The 24112-nt window shown below is 45.0% G+C and overlaps 1 protein-coding gene across 3 annotated transcripts in view; it reads left to right on the top strand.

The window, feature by feature from the left end:
- Nucleotides 1–11079: 11079 nt before the first annotated feature.
- The window catches only part of GADL1 (glutamate decarboxylase like 1), a 437687-nt gene continuing 424654 nt past the window's right edge, over nt 11080–24112 (top strand). For all 3 annotated transcript variants that reach the window (XR_011020806.1, XM_068236211.1, XM_068236209.1), the window contains exon 1: nt 11080–11304. Coding sequence is in view for 2 of the 3 variants with exons in the window: in XM_068236211.1 (XP_068092312.1) it covers nt 11262–11304 (43 nt within the window). In the remaining variant the exon portion in view is untranslated. The remainder of the gene's footprint in view (nt 11305–24112) is intronic.

Here is a 24112-nt window from a genome sequence, read left to right as displayed (position 1 = left end):
ATTACCTGACGCTGGCTCCCGGGCGTCTTCTCCGCATCTTCTCCGCGCTGCACCCGCTCCATCCCGGCGCTTCCTGTCACTGCAGTGACCAGGAAGTTCAAATAGAGGGCGCTCTATTTGAACTTCCTGGTCACGGAGTGACACAGGAAGTGCCGGGATGGAGCGGGTGCAGCGTGGAGAAGATGCGGAGAAGATGCCCGGGAGCCAGCGTCAGGTAATGTATGCGCGGGGGGGGGGGGGACAGGCGGCAGCGGCGGCTCCACAGATTGTGATCGGTTTCAGGCTGAAATCGATTCACAATCTGTTTGCAGTAAAGGCAGCCATACGATCCCTCTCTGATCAGATTCGATCAGATAGGGATCTGTCAGCTGGTCGATCTAATGGCAAATCGACCAGTGTATGGCTACCTTAAGGCATGAAAACCAAATACATTTTTTTATTTCTATCTGTTAAACATATAAAATGAATGTTGAAAAGGCAATGCCTAATTTCAAAATCAGTACACTAGTAGGGTCTGGAGCGGCACACCTTTCCGTATTGTATAAGGGTGCTGAACCTTTAGATGCAAAGCAACATCACATGATATTCCAAAAGGTCCAAGAGTAGGTTCGCACACCAGCTTTTCCAGTAAGCCAAAAAGTTGATTTATTACAACATAATGTGTCAACACAATGTATGACAATTGTTTCGGGACCACGCAGGGTCCCCTTCCTCAGATAAGTGCAGACAAAACGACAAATTTCAAAATCAAACTTACTTTTTTATTGCAGCTATTAATCCTCATGTCCCCAGCTCTTTTAGTACACAGAATTCAGCCGCAAAAGAGAAGTAGCAGTGCAGGCTGGTGCGGGGGTGGGAAGTTCTCCTTTATTTACCTCCTTTTTCCACAGACACAGCTAGTTCTGCCTGATTGGCTATAAGGAGATTGTGGAGCACTTCATGCTTCCATCTGCTGAAAAGCTTTATGGAGATGAAAATTTCATTTTTCAGCACGACCTGGCACCTGCTCACAGTGCCAAAACCACTGGTAAATGGTTTACTGACCATGGTATTACTGTGCTCAATTGGCCTGCCAACTCTCCTGACCTGAACCCCATAGAGAATCTGTGGGATATTGTGAAGAGAAAGTTGAGAGACGCAAGACCCAACACTCTGGATGAGCTAAAGGCCGCTATCGAAGCATCCTGGGCCTCCATAACACCTGAGCAGTGCCACAGGCTGATTGCCTCTATGCCACGTCGCATTGAAGCAGTCATTTCTGCAAAAGGATTCCCGACCAAGTATTGAGTGCATAACTGAACATAATTATTTGAAGGTTGACTTTTTTTGTTTTAAAAACACTTTTCTTTTATTGGTCGGATGAAATATGCTAATTTTTTGAGATAGGAAATTTGGGTTTTCATGAGCTGTATGCCAAAATCATCAATATTAAAACAATAAAAGGCTTGAACTACTTCAGTTGTGTGTATGAATCTAAAATATATGAAAGTCTAATGTTTATCAGTACATTACAGAAAATAATGAACTTTATCACAATATGCTAATTTTTTTAGAAGATCCTGTAGATCGGATTGCTGGCAAAATTTTGAACGTCAGTTTGCTATTTGGCTTGTGTCATTCCAGTCCATTGCTCTCTTTATCTGATTTCAGTCCCTTTTATCATGTATAAGGCTAGTTTTAGATGTAATAGCCTCTGTGACCCTTTACCTTGACTACCATGAATGAGCTTCAGTTTGTATGAAACAAATTTCACAGTAAAAATGTGTTTTCTCCGTGCAGTGTGCACAATACATACTAGATCACAGCCTGAAAGTAGCGATGGTCACTGAGGTGTTTATAATTATAGTTTACATCCAAATGTCACTCAAATTGCATGCTGTAGGGATGGACAGTTAGATGCAAATAAATCTGCCCTGATACACGTTGTGGAATTGTGGAATTGGATTGGAAGCCAGCGAATTACTTCTTGCTGGCATCCTTGTGGAAAAGTGGTGCCAGCCCTGCTGCCGCATCTATAAGTAATACATTTTGTGTGTGGAGGGCCGGTAAAAAAGCCTCAGGGGGCCGCATTCGGCCCGCAGGCCTTAGTTTGAGGACCACTGGTGTAGACTGTGTATACCGAATATATAATGCAGAAACACTTGAGCCTCTGATGAGCGTTGATCAACGAAACTAGTAAGATGGAGCAAGACACGGAAGACATCTACACGTGGAGGGCGACGTGACCAGGAGTGGAGGGGATCGGCGGTACCGTGTGCACGGTGGTAACGCCCCTCCAGATCAAGGGATCGCTTTGCCTCCTGGCCTGCATAACGGGGGAGAGTCCGGGAAACTCTATGTGCTAATACCCATGTGGAATCTGTAAGTGCAATCATATTTTAACGTTTTAATTAAAGTTGCAGTTTTACACTATTGGGAGCCTTTTTTATTGAGGTATATGGGATGAGGATACAAGCTTAAGGCAGATTACAGCCATTGCCACTGAGTGAGGGACGACCAGGGAACAGTCCCAAGGCCTGAATAAACCTGGCATAGGTCGCACCACATGGTGAGTTGCTGACTTAGGGTGTGGTGTTGGTGTTTTATTCCATCTACGTTGTCAAACTTTATGCACAGATAAGGAAAAATAGGAATTATGTACTTAATATGAAATGTTTTGATCCAGTGAAACATAGAGACTCATGTGTATATGCCTCTCTCGAAACTTAACTTTTTAATGTGGAGTTTGGAAATGGACTACCTTATTTGATCATTGACTCTGTGATAGGTGGTGTATGCATATATCCTCAGTGAAGCACAGATACTGTGGGGTGCATGCTTCTCTGTCATAGTGGATGGTGGAATTTGTAATTGTACCGTTCTGCTTATATTTGCCTTCGGCATCTGAACTGTAATATAGATGTGACATTGCTGTGAGTGCCACCTCTGGTGATTTGATATAATGCAGAAAGCTGGTTTGGATGGGTCAAATACTGGAATTAAAATAGTGGGTTGGAATATTAACAATCTGAGATATGCTGATGATACCACTCTGATTGCTGAGACTGAGGAAGAATTAACCCTTTAGCAGCCAATTTTTAGGGTCTTGTAAGTGCTCCAGGTCAATATATTTTAACACATGTTTTATTTCTTTGTTACCTTTTCTTGCTCCTCATTAGTACTGTTGTAATGTGTATTTATGGCCAATTGTCACTAGGGGCAGTGTGAGACACAAGCAGAGGACTTCTGCTTTCAGTTTCTGTATTTTCTGCTAGAGAGAGAACTCAAAGCACTCCAAGAATTTACAGCACAACAAGTTCGGGCCAACTGAGGTCAAAAGCAGTGAACTTATCTCAAACGAGATAACTCTATTGAAGCTGTTAATGGGTTAAAGAGCCAAGTCATGAATGTTAAACAGGAAAATGCTAAAGCTGATCTGCATAAAGAAAACTAAAGTCATTTCATCTGCACCAATAAACCAGTTGCAAGTTGATGTAGAATAAGAAGAACTTTAACAGATTTCATCTTCCTGGTATCGAAGATGGTGACAACAGCCATGAGATTAAGAGAGGCTTGTTATTTGTTAGAAATACTTTGGCAAGTTTGGACAAAATACTAAAGGACAGAGATGTCACTTTACTAACCAAGATCAGGATACTGGTCTTCCCAGTAATAAGACACAGACACAGGACATTTATATCACACTTTTCTCCTGGCGGACTCATAGCGCCAGAGCTGCAGCCACTAGGACATGTGCTATAGGCAGTTGCAGTGTTAGGGAGCAGTGTTGCTCTCCACGGCCTCATGATCACGGGTCGTGATCACGAGCTGTTTTTCCTGATCACGAGGTTGGATTCCGAATTCATGATCGCCTCTCGATCACGGATTCAGTTCCGAATGCACTCGTAATCGTGGTCCAAATCCTGCTCGTGATCACCGCTATGACTATTACCAGAAAACCTGCCGACTTTAGCGGTTAAAGTGAACCTCCGGACTAAAAATCTACTCAGCAGAACTGAAAAGGCTTGGTGTTTCTTTAATAGTTTCACAGCATCAGAACTTTGTTTGTCTTACCAAAGCATCATTTTTCGCTGCATTTTTAGCTAAGCTACACCAATCAAAGAAAACTGCCCGGGCTTTTTTTCCCTGATGCTGTGCAAAGCATGATGGGATTTCCTATGTTGTTATTCACGTTGCCTAGCAACTGGGAGGGGTGATCAGCACACAGGACAGTTGGAACTCTGTCTCATGCTCCCTGTCACCTCCTTTCAACCAAAAAGATGGCTGCCCTCATGAAATCACAAATCTTTGCCTGTTCTTTTAAAACAGGGTGGGTAAGAGATTATATTACCTATCTATTTTAATTAACATAACTAATGTAACTTAATGACAGTATGTTTGTTTAGACTGAAGTTCCTCTTTAATAGCAAAGTCCCCCCACATGCAATAAACACCAAATTTGCAGGATATGTTAAAGGGACCCTGAGCAGTAAAAATAAACAAAATTGGGACTTACCTGGGGCTTCCTCCAGCCCACCACAGGTCAGGAGGTCCCCGGCGTCCTCTTGCCTCCTCTCCTGGCCCAGCTGCAGAATTGACGACCGGCAACACCCGGGCAAGTGTCGGGCTTACACTTCCTTAAAGTGAACCTCTGGACTAAAAATCGACTCAGCAGCACTGAAAAGGCTAGGTGTTTCTTTAACAGTTTCACGGCATCCGAACTTTGTTTCTCTTATACAAGCCTCATTTTTAGCTGCACAGAAGAAAACTGCTCGGGCTTTTTTCCCCTGCTGCTGTGCAAAGCATGATGGGATTTCAGATGTTGTTGTTCTCGTTTTGCTGTTTTGGTGCAATTTTTTTTTTTTTGACATTTTGAATTTGACATTTGAAGCCTATCATGTGCAACTGGGAGGGGTAATCAGGACACAGGACAGTTGGAACTGTCTCCTGCTCCTTGTCACCTCCTTTCAACCAAAAAGATGGCTGCCCAAGACAAAGATGGCAGCCCCCATGAATCACAAACATTTGCCTGTTCTTTTAAAACAGGGTGGGTAAGAGATTATATTACCTATCTATTCTAATTAACATAACTAATGTAACTTGATGACAATATGTTTGTTTAGGCTGAAGTTCCCCTTTAAGTAGGTAGTAGAAATCTGACAGAAGTGACAGGTTTTGGACTAGTCCATCTCTTCATAGGGGATTCTCAGCAAGGCTTTTATTCTTTATAAAGATATTCCCTAAAGTGCATTTAAACAATGATGCTGGCCAGCTTCCCTGCTCGCTACACAGTTTTTTGGCAGTTGGACAGAGCAATTGCTATTCACTAAGTGCTTTTGAAAATAAATAAATCCCTGAGAATCCCCTACGAAGAGATGGACTAGTCCAAAACCTGTCGCTTCTGTCAGATTTCTACTACCTACTGTAAGTGACAGCAACATAGGAGAAAAGTCATTTATGGCTCATTTTACTCTGGAAAAAAATGAAAGTGTAAGTTGTAGCCACTGATCACCTTTACAATCTATGCAAATTTGGTGATTGTAGCATGCATGGGGGCTTTGCTATTAACGTTAAAGTCCAATCCGTGACCACGGCCGTGACTCTACATGTAATCACAGCTAAAATCCAAATTCGGAGCTCTGATTCAAATCTGGATCACAATCACAGCATGTCCAGATTTCAATTGTGCCATGGCCAGATTTACTCAAATTCATGGTGTCAGAGCATCACTGTTAGGGAGAGTTGCCCAAGGTCTCCTACTACCTTACTGAACAGGAAGAGCTGAGATTTGAACCCTGGACACCTGTGTCCCAGGCAGAGACCTTAACCAGTACACTATCCAGCCACCAGTACACTATACAGCTGTGAAAGTTGGACTATAAATAAGGTCATGCATGAAAAGGTCACGTGGCGAGGAGGAAGAAATGCACTGATTTGTCATTTAGCAATCTTCCATGGTGGAGCGCTAAATGATGATATGGAACAGCTCTGCACACACTAGAGTCTCAGCTGAGATGGCCTAAAACAATTGTTTCAGTGGAGGATTATCTAGCATATGTATGAAGGTTTAGCAGGGATGCTCATCCGGATTCCCGGATATCCGTGTAACCCGGATATCTGAACTTTTTTCAGCTATCCGATTCTGATTCGGATTCTGGATTTTTTTTCAAATCCGGATAGCTATTTGCGGATATTTGGGCGCATAACGCGGATATCCGCTCCCAGCAGAAGCCCTAGCAACCAATCACAGAAGGGAACACTGGCCAGTCCCATCTGACCTCATTGAGCCAATCAGAGGGCTCCCAGCCTAAACCCTGGCACCCAATCACAGAAAGGAACACTGGCCAGCCCCCTGTATAATAAGGAGGGGCAGGGCTGCCATGATGAGACATGTCATCCCTTGCTTGTGAATGCTCACTGAGAGACATGCTCCAGTGCTGCTGGCCTAGCAAGGGCTGTACACAGTTATAAACCTAAAGCTGTTCAGTGATTAACCCCTTCACTATCACTACACTATTGTTAAATCGTTAATTAGCTTGATTGATTTCATTGTGTGACAGTCAGAGTGTGTGCTGTGCTGCAGGGCTGCTGCAGCTGCTATGTGTCTGTAGGCGTGCTGTGCACAGACCAGGCCAGCTGCTTCCTACTTGCCAGCTATTGGCCTTAGCTAGCTACAGTTTAGGTTAGGTTAGGGATTGGGGAATAGCATTACTGTGTAATTGTGTAGTTAGTACTGTAGTACTGCAGTCAGTGCTAATAGTTATTAGAGTAGTAGTACTACTGTGTTAGCTCACTACAGAACTGCTGTGCTGCTAAGCAGTGCCACTGTGACAGTAAGAGTCCTCTTCCCCGCATGTTTGACTGTCACTCGGCACGTGGCACTTGGCACGTGGCACTTCGCATGTGACACTTTGCACGTGGCACGTGTCAAGTGCCACGTGCCACGTCCGGCATGCTCCTGGCACACGTTACACCTGCTGCTGCTGCATTGCCCTGCTCCTGCTGCCTGTGCAGCTCCCACCGCCAGGGTGCCACAGGCCACTGATACCACCTATATTTAACCCAAAACACAATTGCTGCTTATGCGTAATTTTTTGGGAGGTGTCTTGGCTGAAAACTGTAATGTCCCAGTTGTGTGGTTGGACTTTGGACACAATGTGGGCTGCATGACCGCTGTCTGGAACCTAGGCCTAATGTTAATTGACAGGCAATTTTTTTTTTTTTTTGGGGGGGGGGGATTTTTAGTCCCCACATAATCAATTAGTGTTTCCCTTTAAATAAACATGATGCTACATGCCTCATTTACCCTAAAAAACATTTTAGAAGCAATGTAAAGCCCTCTTCCGGTTTTTCTATTCGGATATCCGAATCCGCCTGGATAGCCCGGATAATGCGCTCGGATATCCGCATGAACATGGATATCTGAAAGTTCGGACTCAAATATCCGATCCGGATCCGGATATCTGGGTATCCGGATCAATTCGGATTTTGAAAAGGGGTATCCGAGCACCCCTTTAGGCTGATCTGTGTTCAGGATAAAAAACAGCACTCTTCTCTACATAAAACTCTATATCCACAATCACCCCCCTGCTGAATTTAGAAACAGATTTATTCACTTTGCCTTTTAAGTAACTATAATAAAGTGAACTTCTACATGTTTACTGGGATCACTCTCCATATTTCTTGAGCTCTGTCCAATGCAATGCGGTAGTCACCACTTGCAATCATAGCAAGATGTTTTTGTTTTTATTTTTTCAAAAATCCAAAACAGACAGTATTTAGAAAGTTTTCATTGTGGGTTGGAAGTGAACATGCATAAGACTAAAATCACACAACTGCTGTTTTAGCAATCATACCAATGTGACCCACTGGCGTAACAATAGGGCCGGAAACCCCTGCTCCCGCGGGGGGGGGGGGGGCGCTCGGGGCTGTTTTGTGGGGGCTGGAGGGGTCGCAGCATGAGGGGAAAGCCGTGGCCACAGTCGGCGGGGAGGGGGGAAGTCCAGCCTGCGGTCCTCTCGCTAGCCTCTGGCGCGACTTCCGGTATAACATGAAGTCGCGTCAGAGGCTCGCGAGAGGAACGCAGGCCGAAGTGCATGGAAGGTATGTATCTGTTTGCTGCCTGCCGCTGCCCACGGACACACATTTAAGCTGGAGAGGAGCGCAGAGGGGAGAGCCCCGAGGTGAGGGAGGGGAGAGAACGTCCCCCCTCCCCGCCGACTGTGGCCATGGCTTTCCCCTCATGCTGCGACCCCTCCAGCCCCCACAAAACGACCCAGAGCGGGCCCCAGGGAGGGGGGGGGGCGCCGCTCTCAAATTCTGCAGGGGGCCCCAGTGGGGCCTAGTTACGCCCCTGATGTGACCCATGCCAGGATCTAAACCTTTTACCCCATAATAGAAGCCATTTTTTTAAGAATTCCTCTCTAGGTTTTTGGCATCACCTATGGTATCTTCACTGGGGTTCATCGGGGATCATGAGACATGGACAGTAAATTAGTCCTGTAATCCCTAGATAAGTCTGAACATTTTTACCATTGCTAAATGATGTGTCTTGTAATTCCTTAGGGTACTTTCACACTGACATGTTACGTAACTGACACAGTTTAGTACACTGTAATGTGGGTCAATTTAAAGTCTATTTACGGTTCACACCCCCTCAGTATTCCAGTGTGCTAGTGTTTGCACACATCCCTCTGCCATACATTTCCTTACCTTGTCAGTATTCCAGTGTGCTAGTGCTTACACACATCCCTCTGCCACTACTAATATGTGTGTATGTATATACTATATATATGTGTGAGTATATATATATATATATATATATATATATATATATATATATATATATATATATATATATTATATATATATATAATGTTACAGTATAGTACAAGTTTTACATAGTGAATTATCTGCACTCCAGGCTGGGATTCTCACAGTTTCTCAGCATGTGACAAGCAGCTCCCTCCCCCTCAGCCTCACAAACTGCATCACAGACAAGCTAAAACTGACAGCAGAGAGTGAGGAGAAAACAAAGCACACAGAGCCTGCAGGGGGCGTGCATAACTTGTATTCATTACAACAGAGGCAGCCCATTCCTCCCTGGGTCGACAAAGCTTGCCAAAGAAAAGAAGATTAGACATATTACAGAGACAGTGCAACTAGAAAAGGCTGCAGTAATCCAGACCACATTAGAACAGTTATAGGAACTTATAGGATAGAAGAAATAAGGCAGAAAATGTTGTTACAGAGTCTCTTTAAAGAGACTCCGTAACAAAAATTGCATCCTGTTTTTTATCATCCTACAAGTTCCAAAAGCTATTCTAATGTGCTCTGGCTAACTGCAGCACTTTCTGCTATCACTATCTCTGTAATAAATCAATGTATCTTTCCCCTGTCAGACTTGTCGGCCTGTGTCTGGAAGGCTGCCAAGTTCTTCAGTGTTGTGGTTCTGCTATGAACTCCCCCCTCTCTGCACACTGCATGTGTATTATTTAGATTAGAGCAGCTTCTCTCTTCTCTCTTATCTTTTACAAGCTGGATAAATCATCCTCTGAGCTGGCTGGGCTTTCACATACTGAAGAATTACAGACAAGGGCAAAGCTGTTTGCAGGAAGAAAAGAGCAGCCTGAAACTTCAGTGCATGAGAACAGGGGGAAGAAACACACAAATGATCTCTTGAGATTCAAAAGGAATGCTGTATACAGCCTGCTTGTGTATGGATGTATTTTTCTATGTGTGGACATACTGTACATCAACCTACTTCCTGTTTTGGTGGCCATTTTGTTTGTTTACAAACAAACTTTTTAAAACTGTTTTTAACCACTTTTAATGCGGCGAGGAGCGGCGAAATTGTGACAGAGGATAATAGGAGATGTCCCCTAACTCACTGGTATGTTTACTTTTGAGCGATTTTAACAATACAGATTCTCTTTAAGGTGGGCTCACGCCATACAATTAAAGATCCAATTTTACACCAATTTGCACGCAGTACTTTCACTTAACGTGCAGCGTTAGACATCAACGCAACGTGTGCACTGTGAACGACGCATTGATTTTTCATTGCAGTGCACTATTCTGAGTTAAATTTAGTTTTAACGTGTGACTTTAACGGCCCACTGTGAACTTAGCCTGAGACATTCTGACATATGTAGGCTGTGTTTACACTTGCAGTTGTGAGGAAGGTTTCCCAGTTTATTATCATTGCATAAACATCAATGTTTTGTATGTGAATTTTTACATACGTATTTTTACTGCAGTTGATGAAAGTCAGTGGAAATTTGCATGGGATGTGCACATTTATCAGAAATGGGTTAAGATGAAATGGGGCACTAGGCAAGATAGCAGTTTTTGCCCAATGATCAGGTGGTCACATGGCTTTTTTTAAATAAAATGTAATATGGGCTAGCATCCACCAGGCCCCTAGATGCTATCCAGGTCCTAGGCAACTGCCTAGGATTGCTAGGATTGCCTTGTGGATAATCCGGCTCTGGGATTCACGCTGCAACACGTAAAAAACGTTTTGCACATGCATCGCAATTTCACGAATTTTAGCAAAAGAAAGATACTCCATTTATTTTCATCAGATGTGAGGCAAATGCGTTTTCATACATTCGCAATTCGCACTGTAAGCCACACCTAAGGCTGTGAAGCTGCAGTGTTTTATACCACCGTCTATAACTGCACAGTGTATAATAAATACATGTGGCCTCACTCACAAATACATGTCTATGGGTCAGCACTTGTAGCATGACAAATGACAACAGGCAGTTTCCCAGTTGCTCGCACAATTACAAGTGTGATCTAAACAAGGCAAAGCGAAATGTACAAATGCAAAGTAAAACAGATAATTTATTTGCCACTGATATAATCTCAGGAAGGGAAAAAAATCCAAGCAGCTTGTCTGAAGGAATTCTGAGGTGAAATCTTGTCACTAGAGTCCTGTGTTTGTGTGCTGCGGCTTTAAGCGTGGCTGTCCCTCCCTTTTGGCCATCTGGCCTGGACTTTTTATCCTCCCATTCTGTACAGGCTGGATAAGGGCCAGCTGGTATTTGTATTAATAGATGCCCTCCTTTGCTATTGGAGAGAAGCACTAAGGCAGCAGCTGCAGCAGCAGGACACACCAAAGCCAGGGTGGAGACAGGGACAGTGACACCAGACACCTGTAAATTATTCACTTGTGCAGTGAGCACCCGCACTGATTTTCCCTGGGGACTGGGATATCACTTGGGGAGCCCTTAGGCAAAGCAAGCAGAAGTCACCTTCAGCGGCCAGAGACATCAATGAGCAGCAGCCAGAATATACTCACTGCCGGGCAGATGGAGGGTAACAAACTGTTCTTTTTTTTCTCCCTATCCTTCCAGCATCAGTCTAGCATGCATCAGATTAGATCCATATCCAAGTTTGTTCTGCACAATGACATTTCCAGCATTGGCATTCATTGGTTTTCTCAATGTTGTGTCTGAGGACGTGACTTTGTTATTTCATGTACCTGTGCTGCTCTCTAGACTGGCAATGTGTGCAGAATCTCAGTATGTGTTGTTAACTAACTTGCATTACAGTAGACTGCTGTATAAACTTCATGTCTAGTGACAGCTGGCTTTACTTGTGCAAGTACAAGAATAGACTACAAGGTGGACAGGCAGCATTCTGCATAGATCACTCATGGAATAAATCAAGAGCAGATAAAGAGGAGCTGGATTATATTCCTAGGAAATAAAGTGAGAGATGAATGAGGTTTCTTACGCTTTTCTGATGTGTGATGGGATAGTTTAGAAAAGTTCTAAATTCTGTGAAAGAGTTTTTGTGATTAATGAAACTAGTGAGAAAAGCTCCAAAGTCTGAATTAAAGGACCACTATCACAAAAAAAAAAAATGTAAAATTTACAATGTATTTGTACGCATACCTTTAAAATTTACATTTGTTTCAGAATAAAATGCACTACAAATTACTTTTTTTCCCTTTCTCACTGTCACTAACAGTAGGCAGTAAAATCCTGACAAATCTGACAGGTTTTGGACTAGCCCATCTCCCCATGGGGGAGTCCCAGGGTTTCCTTTATTTAAAAAATAGTTAATGAATGTCAGTTACTCTGTCCGACTGCCAAAATAGTGTGCAAGCAAGTAGGGAGGCCGGCTAGCTTCCTTACATAGATCTTTTCTATGAAAAGCTTTTCTGCAGAATAATGAAAATACTAAGAATCCCCTATAAAGAGATGGACTAGTCTAAATCCTATCAGATTTGTCAGATTAATAATACCTACTGTGAGTGACAGCAACATAGGAGATAAGTAATTTATTGTGACTTTTACTCTGGGAGAAAAGTACTTCATGTAAATATGTATATAAAATGTTATAATTTCGTGTGATAGTGATCCTTTAAGTGATGTGAAGTTACTTGTGATGACTTGTAAATGTCCCTTGCCTGGCATGCAGCTATTTCATTGGCAGTGAAATAAGGCAGCTACCGCCTGGAAGATCTGTATGTAAACATAACATATGTCCTTGAAACGCTCCTTAAACCTCAGCTTCTACAACCGACACATACAGGAACATTGCATTTATACTGCATGCAGGTGCTGAGCTGATCAAACACAGATTACACACGATTCTCAGCATAATGGAGCGTTTCCCTGACTGATGATGTTCTTTGAAGTATGCCATGATTCATACATTAGCAGTAGGTTCAAAACTTGTGCAACACATACCCTTGGGGCAGAGGTGTAGCCCCTATGACCGCAGGGTGACCCAGAGCTAAAGCGGGCCCCAACTGCTACTTCACTCCCTATGATTAGGGGTCCATCCTCCAGATCAGGTGTTTTTGTGGCTACACTTGTTCTGAGTATGAGGATTAGGAGGACCATACTTGATTAACCAGTTCAGCCTTCAGTCGTTTTCACTTTATGCATCCGAGCAATGTTCACCTCCCATTCATTAGCCTATAACTTTATCACTACTTATCACAATGAACTGATCTATATCTTGTTTTTTCCACCACCAATTAGGCTTTCTTTGGGGGGTATATTTTGCTAAGAGCTACCTTACTGTAAATGCATTTTAACAGTAAGAATAAGAAAAAAAAGAAAAAAATTCATTATTTGTCAGTTTTCGGCCATTATAGTTTTAAAATAAAACATGCCTCCATAATTAAAACCCACGTATTGTATTTGCCTATATGTCACGGTTATTTCACCGTTTAAATTATGTCCTTATCACAATGTATGGTGACAATATTCTATTTGGAAATAAAAGAGCATTTTTTCCATTTTGCATCCATCACTATTTACAAGCTTATAAAAAAATAGAGAGAAATATTTCATCTTTACATAGATATTTAAAAAGTTTAGACCCTTAGGTAAATATTTATGTTTTTTTTTTATAGTAATGTTGTTGTTTTTTTTTAATTAAACATTTTATGTGGGCATTTTTGGGAGGGTGGGATATAAATAGTGTTTTATTTGGGGAAATATTTGTGTATTGTAATGTTTTTTTACTTGTAGTTTTACTTTTTGGCCACAAGATGACAATCTTGAGTTTGTTTACATGACGTCACTCTAAGCGTACAATGTACGCTTAGAGGGACAGAGCTTCAGAAAAAGCGTAGCTTCCGAGAGAAGCTGTCGCCTTTTCAGCGGGGGAGAGGAATCAGTGATCGGGCACCATAGCACGATACATTGATTCCTGGGCTACCGAATCCGCGGTCGGGAGAGTGCGTGCACGCGCGCGATCGGCCGCGGGAGCGCGCGGACGTGCACGTGGCCTCCTGGACGTAGGTACTACGTCCTGGAGGCATAAATGGTTAATATCCCTTGCAAGATGGCCCCCCACGCTTTATAGGTGGCAAGGGAAAGGGGGTAAACATGTGGGGGGGGCATCAAAGTCTTGCCATGATTTGTAGTTATGGCCCTGCCTAGGGCTGCCTATGTTGGACTCGAGGTGTACTTAAAGTTCTTGCAGTTAATTGTATTGTAGCAAATTTGGAAACAAACCATGATAACTCATAGACAAGCAAACCTTAGTATTTTAATTTAAATAAGCGCATAACGAGATGTTTGAAAAGCATTTATATACAATTCTGGAGTGTGTTCCTACTAACTTTTTATGTATAAAGGGACTCAACGTACTTGAGATGGCGTAATTTGTTGCAGATGTTGCTTGGTAAACACCATTTTTCATGCATGGGTACCTGCTGAGAGATGATATTTGAATGGGTCACATGACCTTTTAATGCCTTCTGCTCTGCACAAAGAAAAGTAGTAAGTGGTATCACTAGACCAATTGATTTAGGGCACAGGGCCTGAGTCATCATCAGGGTGCCTCAGGTGTCCCTTTCTCTATTGTATTGAGTATAATAGTCAGTAAACAGTTACCCTTCCTCTTTCCTCCTCATTGCTGCTTAAAAGAGGATAGGCCTACCACTGTCCTCCTGAAATCTACTGCTGAATCTCATCTGCTCCCCACTCCTGGCATCATAGGCATGCTCTGTCTACTCACACTCTCTGTAATGTCATAGTTTTGTCCACCTGCACAGCAGAACTTCTCAGGTATGCATGCACAGCCTGGCAAAAGTGCAAAGTTACAGGAAGCACAGAGTGGTGAGAGCATCTTCTACTTCTTCACTGAACGGGGGACACAGCAGTACAACAGAGGGGAGCCTAACAAAGCAAGGGCGTAGCAATAGCCATAGCAGCCATGACAGCTGCTATGGGGCCCAGGAGCATAGGGGGCCAAGGAGGTAGTTAATGTGTTGACTATTAACTTTCTTGTGTTCCTCCACCCTCACTTTGACTTTGTTTCAGGGCCCATGAACCATGTGCAGTGTTAATTGCATAAAAATGTAAATTGCTGATTAACTCATATCCATAAGTTAGTGGCAAGTGGCATTGCTTAAGAGTGCCTACATATGACGGCCCCATGAAAGTTTTGCTATGGGCCCCATGATCTCTAGCTATGCCACTGTATCCAAGCCAGAGGCCATGTAGATTTAAGGGCCCCATGCTACACTCACAGGCTTCTGTAGTTTCATAGACATAGTGTCAGTTCAAGTGTCCTTTAAAACTGTGCCTAAAGCAAGTAACATTGGGTTTAAAGTATTACTTATTATTTAGGCAACCACAATCAGGAGAGGAAATACTACTGCGGAGCGTATCCATTTGACAGACACAATTGAATTCAAAATGTGTTACACTTTATTTAAGTATTAAAGGGATACTGTAGGGGGGTCGGGGGAAAATGAGCTGAACTTACCCGGGGCTTCTAATGGTCCCCCGCAGACATCCTGTGTTGGCGCAGCCACTCACCGATGCTCTGGCCCCGCCTCCGGTTCACTTCTGGAATTTCTGACTTTAACCACTTGCCGACCAGGGGAATTTTCACTGATCGGTGCTGCGTGGGCTCTACAGCCCGCAGCACCGATCAGCAGTGCAGCAGGGCGATCAGACTACCCCCCTTTTTTCCCCACTAGGGGGATGTCCTGCTGGGGGGGTCTGATCGCCGCCAGCCATTAGTGGGTAGCGGGGGGGGGGGGCCTCCTCAAAGCCCCCCTCCGCAGCGTTTTGTGCGCTCCCTCCCTCCCTCCCCTTACCTCCCTCTCCCTTCCTGGGCTGCGCAGGACGGATATCCGTCCTGCGCATTGTGGGATAGGCTTCAGCCTATCATATGCCGGCAATCCCCGGCCAATCAGAGGCCGGGGATCGCCGATCTGACTTACGGCGCTGCTGCGCAGCAGCGCCGTATCATGTAAACAGCGGGGATTTCTTCCCCGCCTGTTTACATTTTGCCGGCGAGCCGCTATCGGCGGCTCTCCGGCTGTTCACGGAGACACCCTCCGTGAACTGACATGGAAAGGCCGCTCGATCGAGCGGCCGTTTCCATGGTAACCCGCAGACGACCAGTTTACGCCAATCGGCGTTAGCTGGTCGTCAAGTGGTTAAAGTCAGAAAACCACTGCGCCTGCGTTGCCGTGTCCTCGATCCCGCTGATGTCACCAGGAGTATACTGCGCAGACACAGACCATACTGGGCCTGCGCTGTGCACTCTTGATGACATCAGCGGGATCGAGGACACGGCAACGCAGGCGCAGTGGTTTTCAGACTTTAAAGTCTGAAACTCCAGAAGTGAACCGGAGGCGGGGCCGGAGCATCGGTGAGTTGCTGCGCCAACACAAGATGTCTGTGGGGGACCTTTAGAAGCCCCAGGTAAGTTCAACTCATTTTCCCCTGACCCCCCTACAGTATCCCTTTAAATAACAGCTACTCTGTAAAAAGTGCATTAAAACCACATGGGATGGCCACTCCACAGCTCACGCACATACAGCAGCCTTACACACCAAGCCAGCCAGCATCAATAAACAGGGGAAGATCACCACCAGCTGAGCTAAATCGATTTTCAATCTATACGGGTAAGCACAGCAGACTTATTATTGGGGGTGACCCAAATGCTGTGACCACACCCACTTCTCCTGTGGCATATAGCATGTAGCAATAGGCACAGCAAACAACCACTTTTATTTCACAGAAGTCATATCAGTATACAGCCGCCATCAGCTTAAAACAGCATGCTGTAAATGTTACAGGCTTTGTCACTGATCAAACATTTATTGAATTAATCACACAAACCTGAAGAGTTCACATATATGTCTTTTAAAAGGAAATCTCACTTTTATTATAAAATTACCATAAACATTTACTGGTGCTGCACAAGTCTTTTGTAATTTTTAGTGGTTAAAAAAACGACATTCCATTGCATTTTGCAACCAGCATGGACTTTTAAAATGCTCAGAATGCTCAAATGACAGTTCTTTGTAACTGTGGCCACAGTACTGTGTGTGGAGCATAGACTGCCCATAAACTCCTACCAACCGCTTATAAGTTCACAATACAGGATCTACAGTTAGGCTGAGTTCACACATAAAAGTCCTGTCCTGTCAGTTTTTGACATTTGACATCAATTTTGTATGAGTTTTCTATGGCATGGTTCACACATAAATCTGTACATTTCTGGTCCAGTCCTATACTGTCAGTTTTGCATCTGTTTTGTATGTGTTTTCTGTGGCCTGGTTCACACATAAAAGGTGTATATTTCCAGTCCAATCATCCCCTATCAGTTTTCTATGGGTGTGTTCACACATAGAAGGTGTACATTTCCAATCCAGTCAGGTAAAACTGATAGAAAACTATGCAAAACTGACAGGATAGGACAGGACTGGACTAGAAATATACACCTTTTATGCGTGAACCAAGCCTTACAAATGTTATGCGCTTACACTAATCCATTGACTGGCAGATACCATAGTTCTAATGCTCCTTTCTGCAATTTTTTGCTAGAAGCACTATGGAATGACAGGGTTTTTATGAACATAAAAACAAAGTAAAGAGGCTATTATGTTTGTTGTCTAAAGGAAACCAGAGCTGAATGACAGTAACAGTTTTATACATATCTGGGGCTTCTTCTAGCCCCATGCATACGGATCACTCCTATCCTATGCGTCGTCCTCAGTCTTCTCCGTCTTCTGTACCGGGTCCTGTAACTTCCTCCAGTCGCGGGCAGTCTGCGTAAGAAAAGTGTGCTCTCTACGTATCTCTTTGTGAGCTATCTGCCAAAGGGAAAGGTTAAGATACAGATACAGTGTAATTACATGAATCAGTGTCCTGTAATCCCCAGCAAAGCTAAGAGGGGAAGTGGCAGCACTGTTCTGCCAACCTTATTCCCTGAGCTTGCTTCCAGGAAGTGACACTGCAATGATGACATACCAGTATACTGCCACCATGCATAGTTCCATCAGCTTTGGAGATCAGGACTGGACAGGTTCAAGACTTGCACTCCTTATTGTTGTTACCCTTATGTCCTTATGTCGATAGGAGTGGTGTAGTGACATCTATACATCTGTAATTACCAGCTTCAAGTAGGCATGTAGGCAATCATAGGACAAATCCATCAGCAAGGTAAGAAAAGAGGAAGTGTGTGCAATAATGTGTTCAGCTGTCCATTTGTATTTGGTATTGGCAGTGTGGCATATGGTAATCTGTATTTGTGTCACAACTGGTCACTGGTTAGCTGTCTGTGACAATGTGCATGTGGTCGTCTGTCAGTATATGACCGCTGTTGTAATGTAGCATGTGGTTAGTCAGTAAAGACATGGTTGAAGAATAAAAAATAAAATTACATAAAAATGTAAAGAGAGGTACAGGCAGGTAGGGAGGTCGACAGCCGTTTCGCGCCAATTAAATGCAGTGGCGCATCATCAGGACCTGTAATGTATACCTTTTTTACTTGATATAAATTAAAAGTGAAGTTTTACAAGGGATGTGCAAGGCCCCTTTTTCTGTTCATTGGAATGGGGAGAGGAGTGGTTAAAGGACCACTATCGCGAAAAATGTAAAATTCAAAATACATACAATAACATACAAATAAGAAGTACGTTTCTTCAAGAGCAAAATGAGCCATAAATTACTTTTCTCCTATGTTGCTGTCACTTACAGTAGATAGTAGAAATCTGACAGAACCGAAAGGTTTTTGGGCTAGTCCATTTCTTCATGGGGGATTCTCAGTATGGCCTTTATTCTTTATAAAGACTCTACCTGAAAAGGATTAATACAAAGATGCTGGCCATCCTCCCTGGTCATTTCACATTTTTGGGCACTTGGACAGAGCAACTGCCATGTGCTAAGTGCTTTGGAAAATAAAGAAACCCCTGAGAATTCCCCATGAATAGATGGGCTACTCCAAAACCTGTTGGTTCTGTCAGATTTCTACTACCTACTGTAAGTGACAGCACGATGAGAGAAAGGTAATTTATAGCTCATTTTACTCAGGAAGAAATGTACGTCTTATTTGTATGTTATTATATGTATTTTAAATTTTTCGCGATAGTGGTCTTTTAACCTCAGGCAGTCAGAAGCTGTCAGTGAGTTAAGAATTTTAAATGATTAGCCAGTGAGGAGTCTGTGTGGGAAGTCTCAGGCTGTTAGTGTGTAGCTTAAGCCGATTAGTTAGGTTTGCTGTGTGTCTCTGACAGCTAGTCATACTTGTAGACAGCTAGGCAAGGAGACCAATGCTGTGTGAAGAGAGTCTTAAATTACACATCATTGAGAAGATGGGTAGATGAGCTCAGGTTGGTGAATATCTACGAGAGCAGGAGATAGCATGTGAATCCTTCCTGCTCAGCGGCAGGTCTGTCCAGCCCTGTGTACAGGAAGCATCCAAACTATTTTCACTTCAGAACTTTGGTCCAATCAGAAGATGATTAGGTTGGTTTGCCTTCTTAAAAGAGAAGGCATTTGCAATAATTCAGCTTTAACTGAACATCTGTGGTTACCCACAACGCACCGCTGCTGAATATGCAAATTATCTCTTTATGCCCCTGAAACCCAGGCTAGCATCCAGAACCACTGTTGTCTAGCAAGCCTATAGCTTTACATTTTACAGAGCCACATCAACCGCAAACAGCCTGTTTTGGACTTTTTGCTTGTTAGTAGGAGGGCTTTTTGGTCTCTTTTAGTCCCCTATACTTTCCTTGTGGATTTGGGTCACTCCGAGCTGCTTGGTTACTGTGCAATAAGAAGATATACAGTATGTATGGGGGGGGGGGTGTTAGAAATGAAATCCACCCATGACAAAATACTCTCACAAACACACTTTCGTGTCGGGATTTCACATTCCCCACTGCTGATGTTCGCACACTGTTGATGTTAGCATTTTCTTTTGTCCCATAATGCCCAGCGTAAACTTAAAGAGTAACTTTACTCAAAATACCTTAGTGAATAAAATTGCTCATTTATTGCAATTAGTCAGTATTTACGCATTGTAAAATCTTTCCTCGTCCAGACTTATGTTCACATTTATCAGAGATGGCGGCAAGGAACATCACTGTGAAATGTTTGTTATTTGTTGGGAAGTGAGCAGAAACAACACTTGGTTTCCCAGAATGCAAAAGGCTATGTGACATCATAGCCTAGGCTAAGCATCACTGGGAGGGTAAGGTCACAACCCAATATTCAGTAATATATAGATACAGGAAGTGTTTCTGATGTTGAGAGACCAGGATAATTAACATAAAATTGGGTATCCTGAATTATTTATTTCATTCTACTCAGAATCAGAATCAGAATCAGAATCACTTTATTTCGCCAAGTAACGCAAAAGCTGTAATCGGAATTATTTGTGGTACACATGGCATAGGCCGAAATCAGTATAATACAAGACAGACGCACAACATGTACACTTTAAATGCATTGCTATTACAAACACAGGTAAATAATGATAATAATGATAATAGTAAAGGTGCAGGTAGTGGCCACGAGTCAATTTCGATGAGCCCAGCTAGAGTGCGCTGGTATGCGGGCCAGATAGGGGGAGGTTGGAGTTCAGAAGTCGAACAGCTTGGGGGAAGAAGGTGTTCTTCCGCCTGGTGGTTTTGGATGGTATAGCCCTATAGCGACGGCCCAGCGGGAGGAGCTTGAAGTAGCGGCTGCCAGGGTGAGCGGGGTCACGGGAGATCATGGTGGCCCTCTTCCTCATCCTATTTGAGTGGAGGAGGTCGAGAGGTGGAAGAGAAGATCCGATGATCTTCTCCGCGTCCGTTATGACTCTCTGCAGTTTGTGTTTGTCGCTGACCGTTGCACCAGCATACCAGACAATGACTGAGGAGCAGAGGATGGATTCTATGGTGGAAGTATAGAAACTAGTCAGCAGCTCCCTGGGCATGCCAAATCTCTTCAGTTGGCGCAGGAAGAACAGCCTCTGCTGAGATTTCTTCTGGATTTTGGTGGTGTTCTGTTCCCACTTCAGATTGTCAGAGTCGTGCCGAGGAACCGCACAGATGTCACTCTAGAAACTTCGGTTCCCCCAATGAGGACAGGTGGGAGGGTTTCTCCTGGAATCAGCGACTAGCTCGACAGTCTTTGCTGCGTTGAGGACTAGGTTGTTGTCCTTGCACCAGTTGCATATTCTCTCTACTTCGCTGCGGTACTCCAACTCCCCGTTTCTACCGATAAGGCCAATGATAGTGGTGTCATCTGCGAATTTGATGACTTTCACAGAGTCAGTGGATGAGATGCAGTTATTGGTATAGAGGGAGAACAGTAGAGGTGACAGAACACAGCCTTGTGGAGCCCCTGTATTGGTGGTACGAACACTGGGGAGGTGATTGCCGAGCTTCACCTGCTGCGTTCTGTTTGTCAGGAAGTTTTTGATCCATGCCCGAAGAGTAGGGTCAACTCCGAGCTGCGTCAGATTGGTGATCAGGATGTCTGGGCAGATCGTGTTGAACGCTGAGCTAAAGTCTAGGAACAGGATCCTAGCATAGGAGGCAGGGCTGTCTAGATGCTCGGTGATGTATGCCATGCTGGCATTGATGGCGTCCTCTACAGATCTGTTTGCCCTATATGCAAATTGGAGCGGGTCTAAAAGGGCGTCCGTGGACTTCTTCAGGTGGGCCAGGACTAACCGCTCAAGGAGCTTCATGATGTTAGAGGTTAGGGCCACTGGTCGGAAGTTATTGTGCTCGGAGCTGCCTGTTTTTTTTGGGACTGGTACAATTTTAGATCTCTTAAAGCAGGAGGGGACTGTACCATCCGATAAGGACTGCTTAAATAAGGAGGTGAGCACAGGAGCTAGCTGGTCAGCACAGGATCGCAGGCAGATAGACGACACTCCGTCCGGGCCAGAGGATTTTCTTGGGTTTAGCTTACGGAGGTGCCGTAGTACCTCCGATTCCAGAACAGAGACAGGAGCCAGGGGGACGAGTTCCCCAAAAGGGTTGGGTCACCAAAGTCGATGCTGTTTGGCCCACGGGCTGGTTAGGATGCTGCTCGAATCTGCAGTAGAACTCGTTGAGCTCTTCCGCCAGTCGAGGGCTCGGGGGCGCCGTATGGGGTGCTGGTTTGAAGTTCGTGGCTGCTCTCAGGCCCTTCCATACGTCCCGTGTATTAGAGGACTGTAGGCAGAGTCTCAGCTTTTCGGCGTAGGCCCTCTTTGCAGTTCGCAGTTCTCTTTTCAAGGCGAGCCTGGCCTCTCTGAATTCCTCTGGGGAGCCAGACCTGTGCAATTCCTCTTTGCATTTCCGGAGTCGGCGAAGCTTGTTATTGAACCAAGGCTTGTTGTTGGGGTAGGACTTGGATGGGATACATGCTTCTTCGCAGAAGCTAATGTAGGAGGTGACATTCTCGGCCCATTCATCAAGGGTCGATGCCTCCAGAGTCGTCCAGTCGGTGGTTTCAAAGCACGCTTGGAGCTCCAGTTTGGCCTCTGCTGTCCATTTTTTAGTGGTTTTGACGGTGGGATTTGAGGTCTCCAGGAGCCTCCTGTAGGTGGGGATCAGGTGTATTGTGTTGTGGTCGGAGTTCCCCAGGGGGGCTCCTTGGGTGGCTTTGTAGGCATTCTTGTGGACCGTGTAGCAGTGGTCCAGGGTGTTACTGTTTCTGGTAGGGCAGGTGATGTGCTGCTTGTAGCGGGGCAGCTCGTGTCGAAGGTTCGCCTTATTGAAATCGCCCAGGATGATGAACAGGGCCTCTGGGAGGGCCGTTTCCCACCGCGAGATACAGTCACTGAGTGCATGCAGGGCAGTCTTGGTGCATGCATCGGGAGGAATGTAGACCCCAACGAAGACAAGGGAAGAGAACTCCCGCGGGGAGTACCGAGGCCTGCAGTTTATGGCAAGGAGCTCAACATCTGGGGTGCAGGCCTTGTGGAGAGTGGTGTTGTTGGAGCACCAGGAGGTGTTTATGTAAAAGCAGATACCGCCCCCCCCCCCCCTCGTTTTCCCAGAGAGGGCAGCATCGCGGTCTGCTCTTAGGAGGTTGTAGCCTGGGACATGTAGAGAGTTGTCGGGGATGCTGTCGCACAGCCAGGTCTCGGTGAAACAGAGAACAGGGGTGTTCTTGCTGATCAGGGGTTTGCTGCCAAGTAGGAGGAGCAGCTCGTCCAGCTTGTTGGGGAGTGAGCAGACGTTTGTGAGTAGGATGGCAGGGACAGGGGAGCGAAGGCCTTTCCTTTTGAGTCGGACCTGGGCCCCCGCCCTCCTTCCTCTGTGGCGGCGTTTGTTCAGTGCACGCTTGGTGGTGAGATAATTGATGTGTGCCGTGACAGCATTCCACAGGGGAGAGCCCGGTGTAGGGTTGGGGGTGTCCGGGGGTTCCCATTTAAGAAGGGCCTCTCTAGAGAGAGTGGCAGTCCGTTCTGTGCCTATGGCACAGCTATCCCGGTAGGTAGCACAGGTGAGCGCCCCAGGTGGATGGAGTGGAGCGGACATCACAGGGTGTGGGGCACCGGTAGATGGTATGGGGGGGGGCGGCGGCGGCAGCCCGGCACAGAGAGTGGCGAGATTAGAGGGCAACGGGCAGGCCGCACAGCGCAGACTGTGGCGCGGATATGGAGCGGGTGGAGTGGAGTTGGCGACTCCACACAGACTGTCCCAGGTAGATGGTATGGGGCAGGCAGCCCGTCTCTGCAGGGGGCCCAAATAGATGGGCTAGGGCAGGCGGCACGGCCCAGAGTGCGGCACGGTAGAAGGTAAGGAGCGCACAGCGCGGCACAACACACCACAGTATATTACAAACAAACACAGGATCTTGGCTGCACTCTTGGTAAATCATCATTATCAATTTTAAAATTGTTTGCGGTGCCATGGACTTACATTGCATTGCCTGCATCGCTTGTACTGGCCGCAAATGCTTGGCAGCTTCTGCTTTGCCCAGTCCATTTCCGTCCCACTGCATTGCGTCGCACTTTGACTTTGAGGGCCCCTGCGGTGGGGAGCAGCGGGGAGCAGCGGGAGAGAGTCACATGGTAAGTATGAAGGGGGCCTTTAGGTCAGCTGAGTTGGAAACATCAATATGGATTGAGTTCAATCTATTGACTGCTTTTGAAAGAATTAGTATGCACCTGGATTTAAGCATTCCTTAATTCACTGGTTCAACATTTGCCTCCCAAACCACACTGCAGAAAGAGGCCACATCACCAGCAGGCTGCTAATCTGTGATATTGCATGCATTGCCATTAGCAATCACAATGAGTCTTGTCATTGCACAGCCAGAGACTGATGAGCTGCTGCAATGTAGCACACATACATTATTATTGGTACTGCTTAAAATATACAGTAGAGGGAAAGAGATGCTGGGGGCCCCTTAGGGAATTG

This window comes from Hyperolius riggenbachi, chromosome 5 (genome assembly GCF_040937935.1).
Source record: "Hyperolius riggenbachi isolate aHypRig1 chromosome 5, aHypRig1.pri, whole genome shotgun sequence".
Classification (NCBI taxonomy): Eukaryota; Metazoa; Chordata; class Amphibia; order Anura; family Hyperoliidae; genus Hyperolius; species Hyperolius riggenbachi.
The sequence above is the reverse complement of the archived record's forward strand: the minus strand, read 5'-3'. Positions and strand labels throughout refer to the sequence as shown.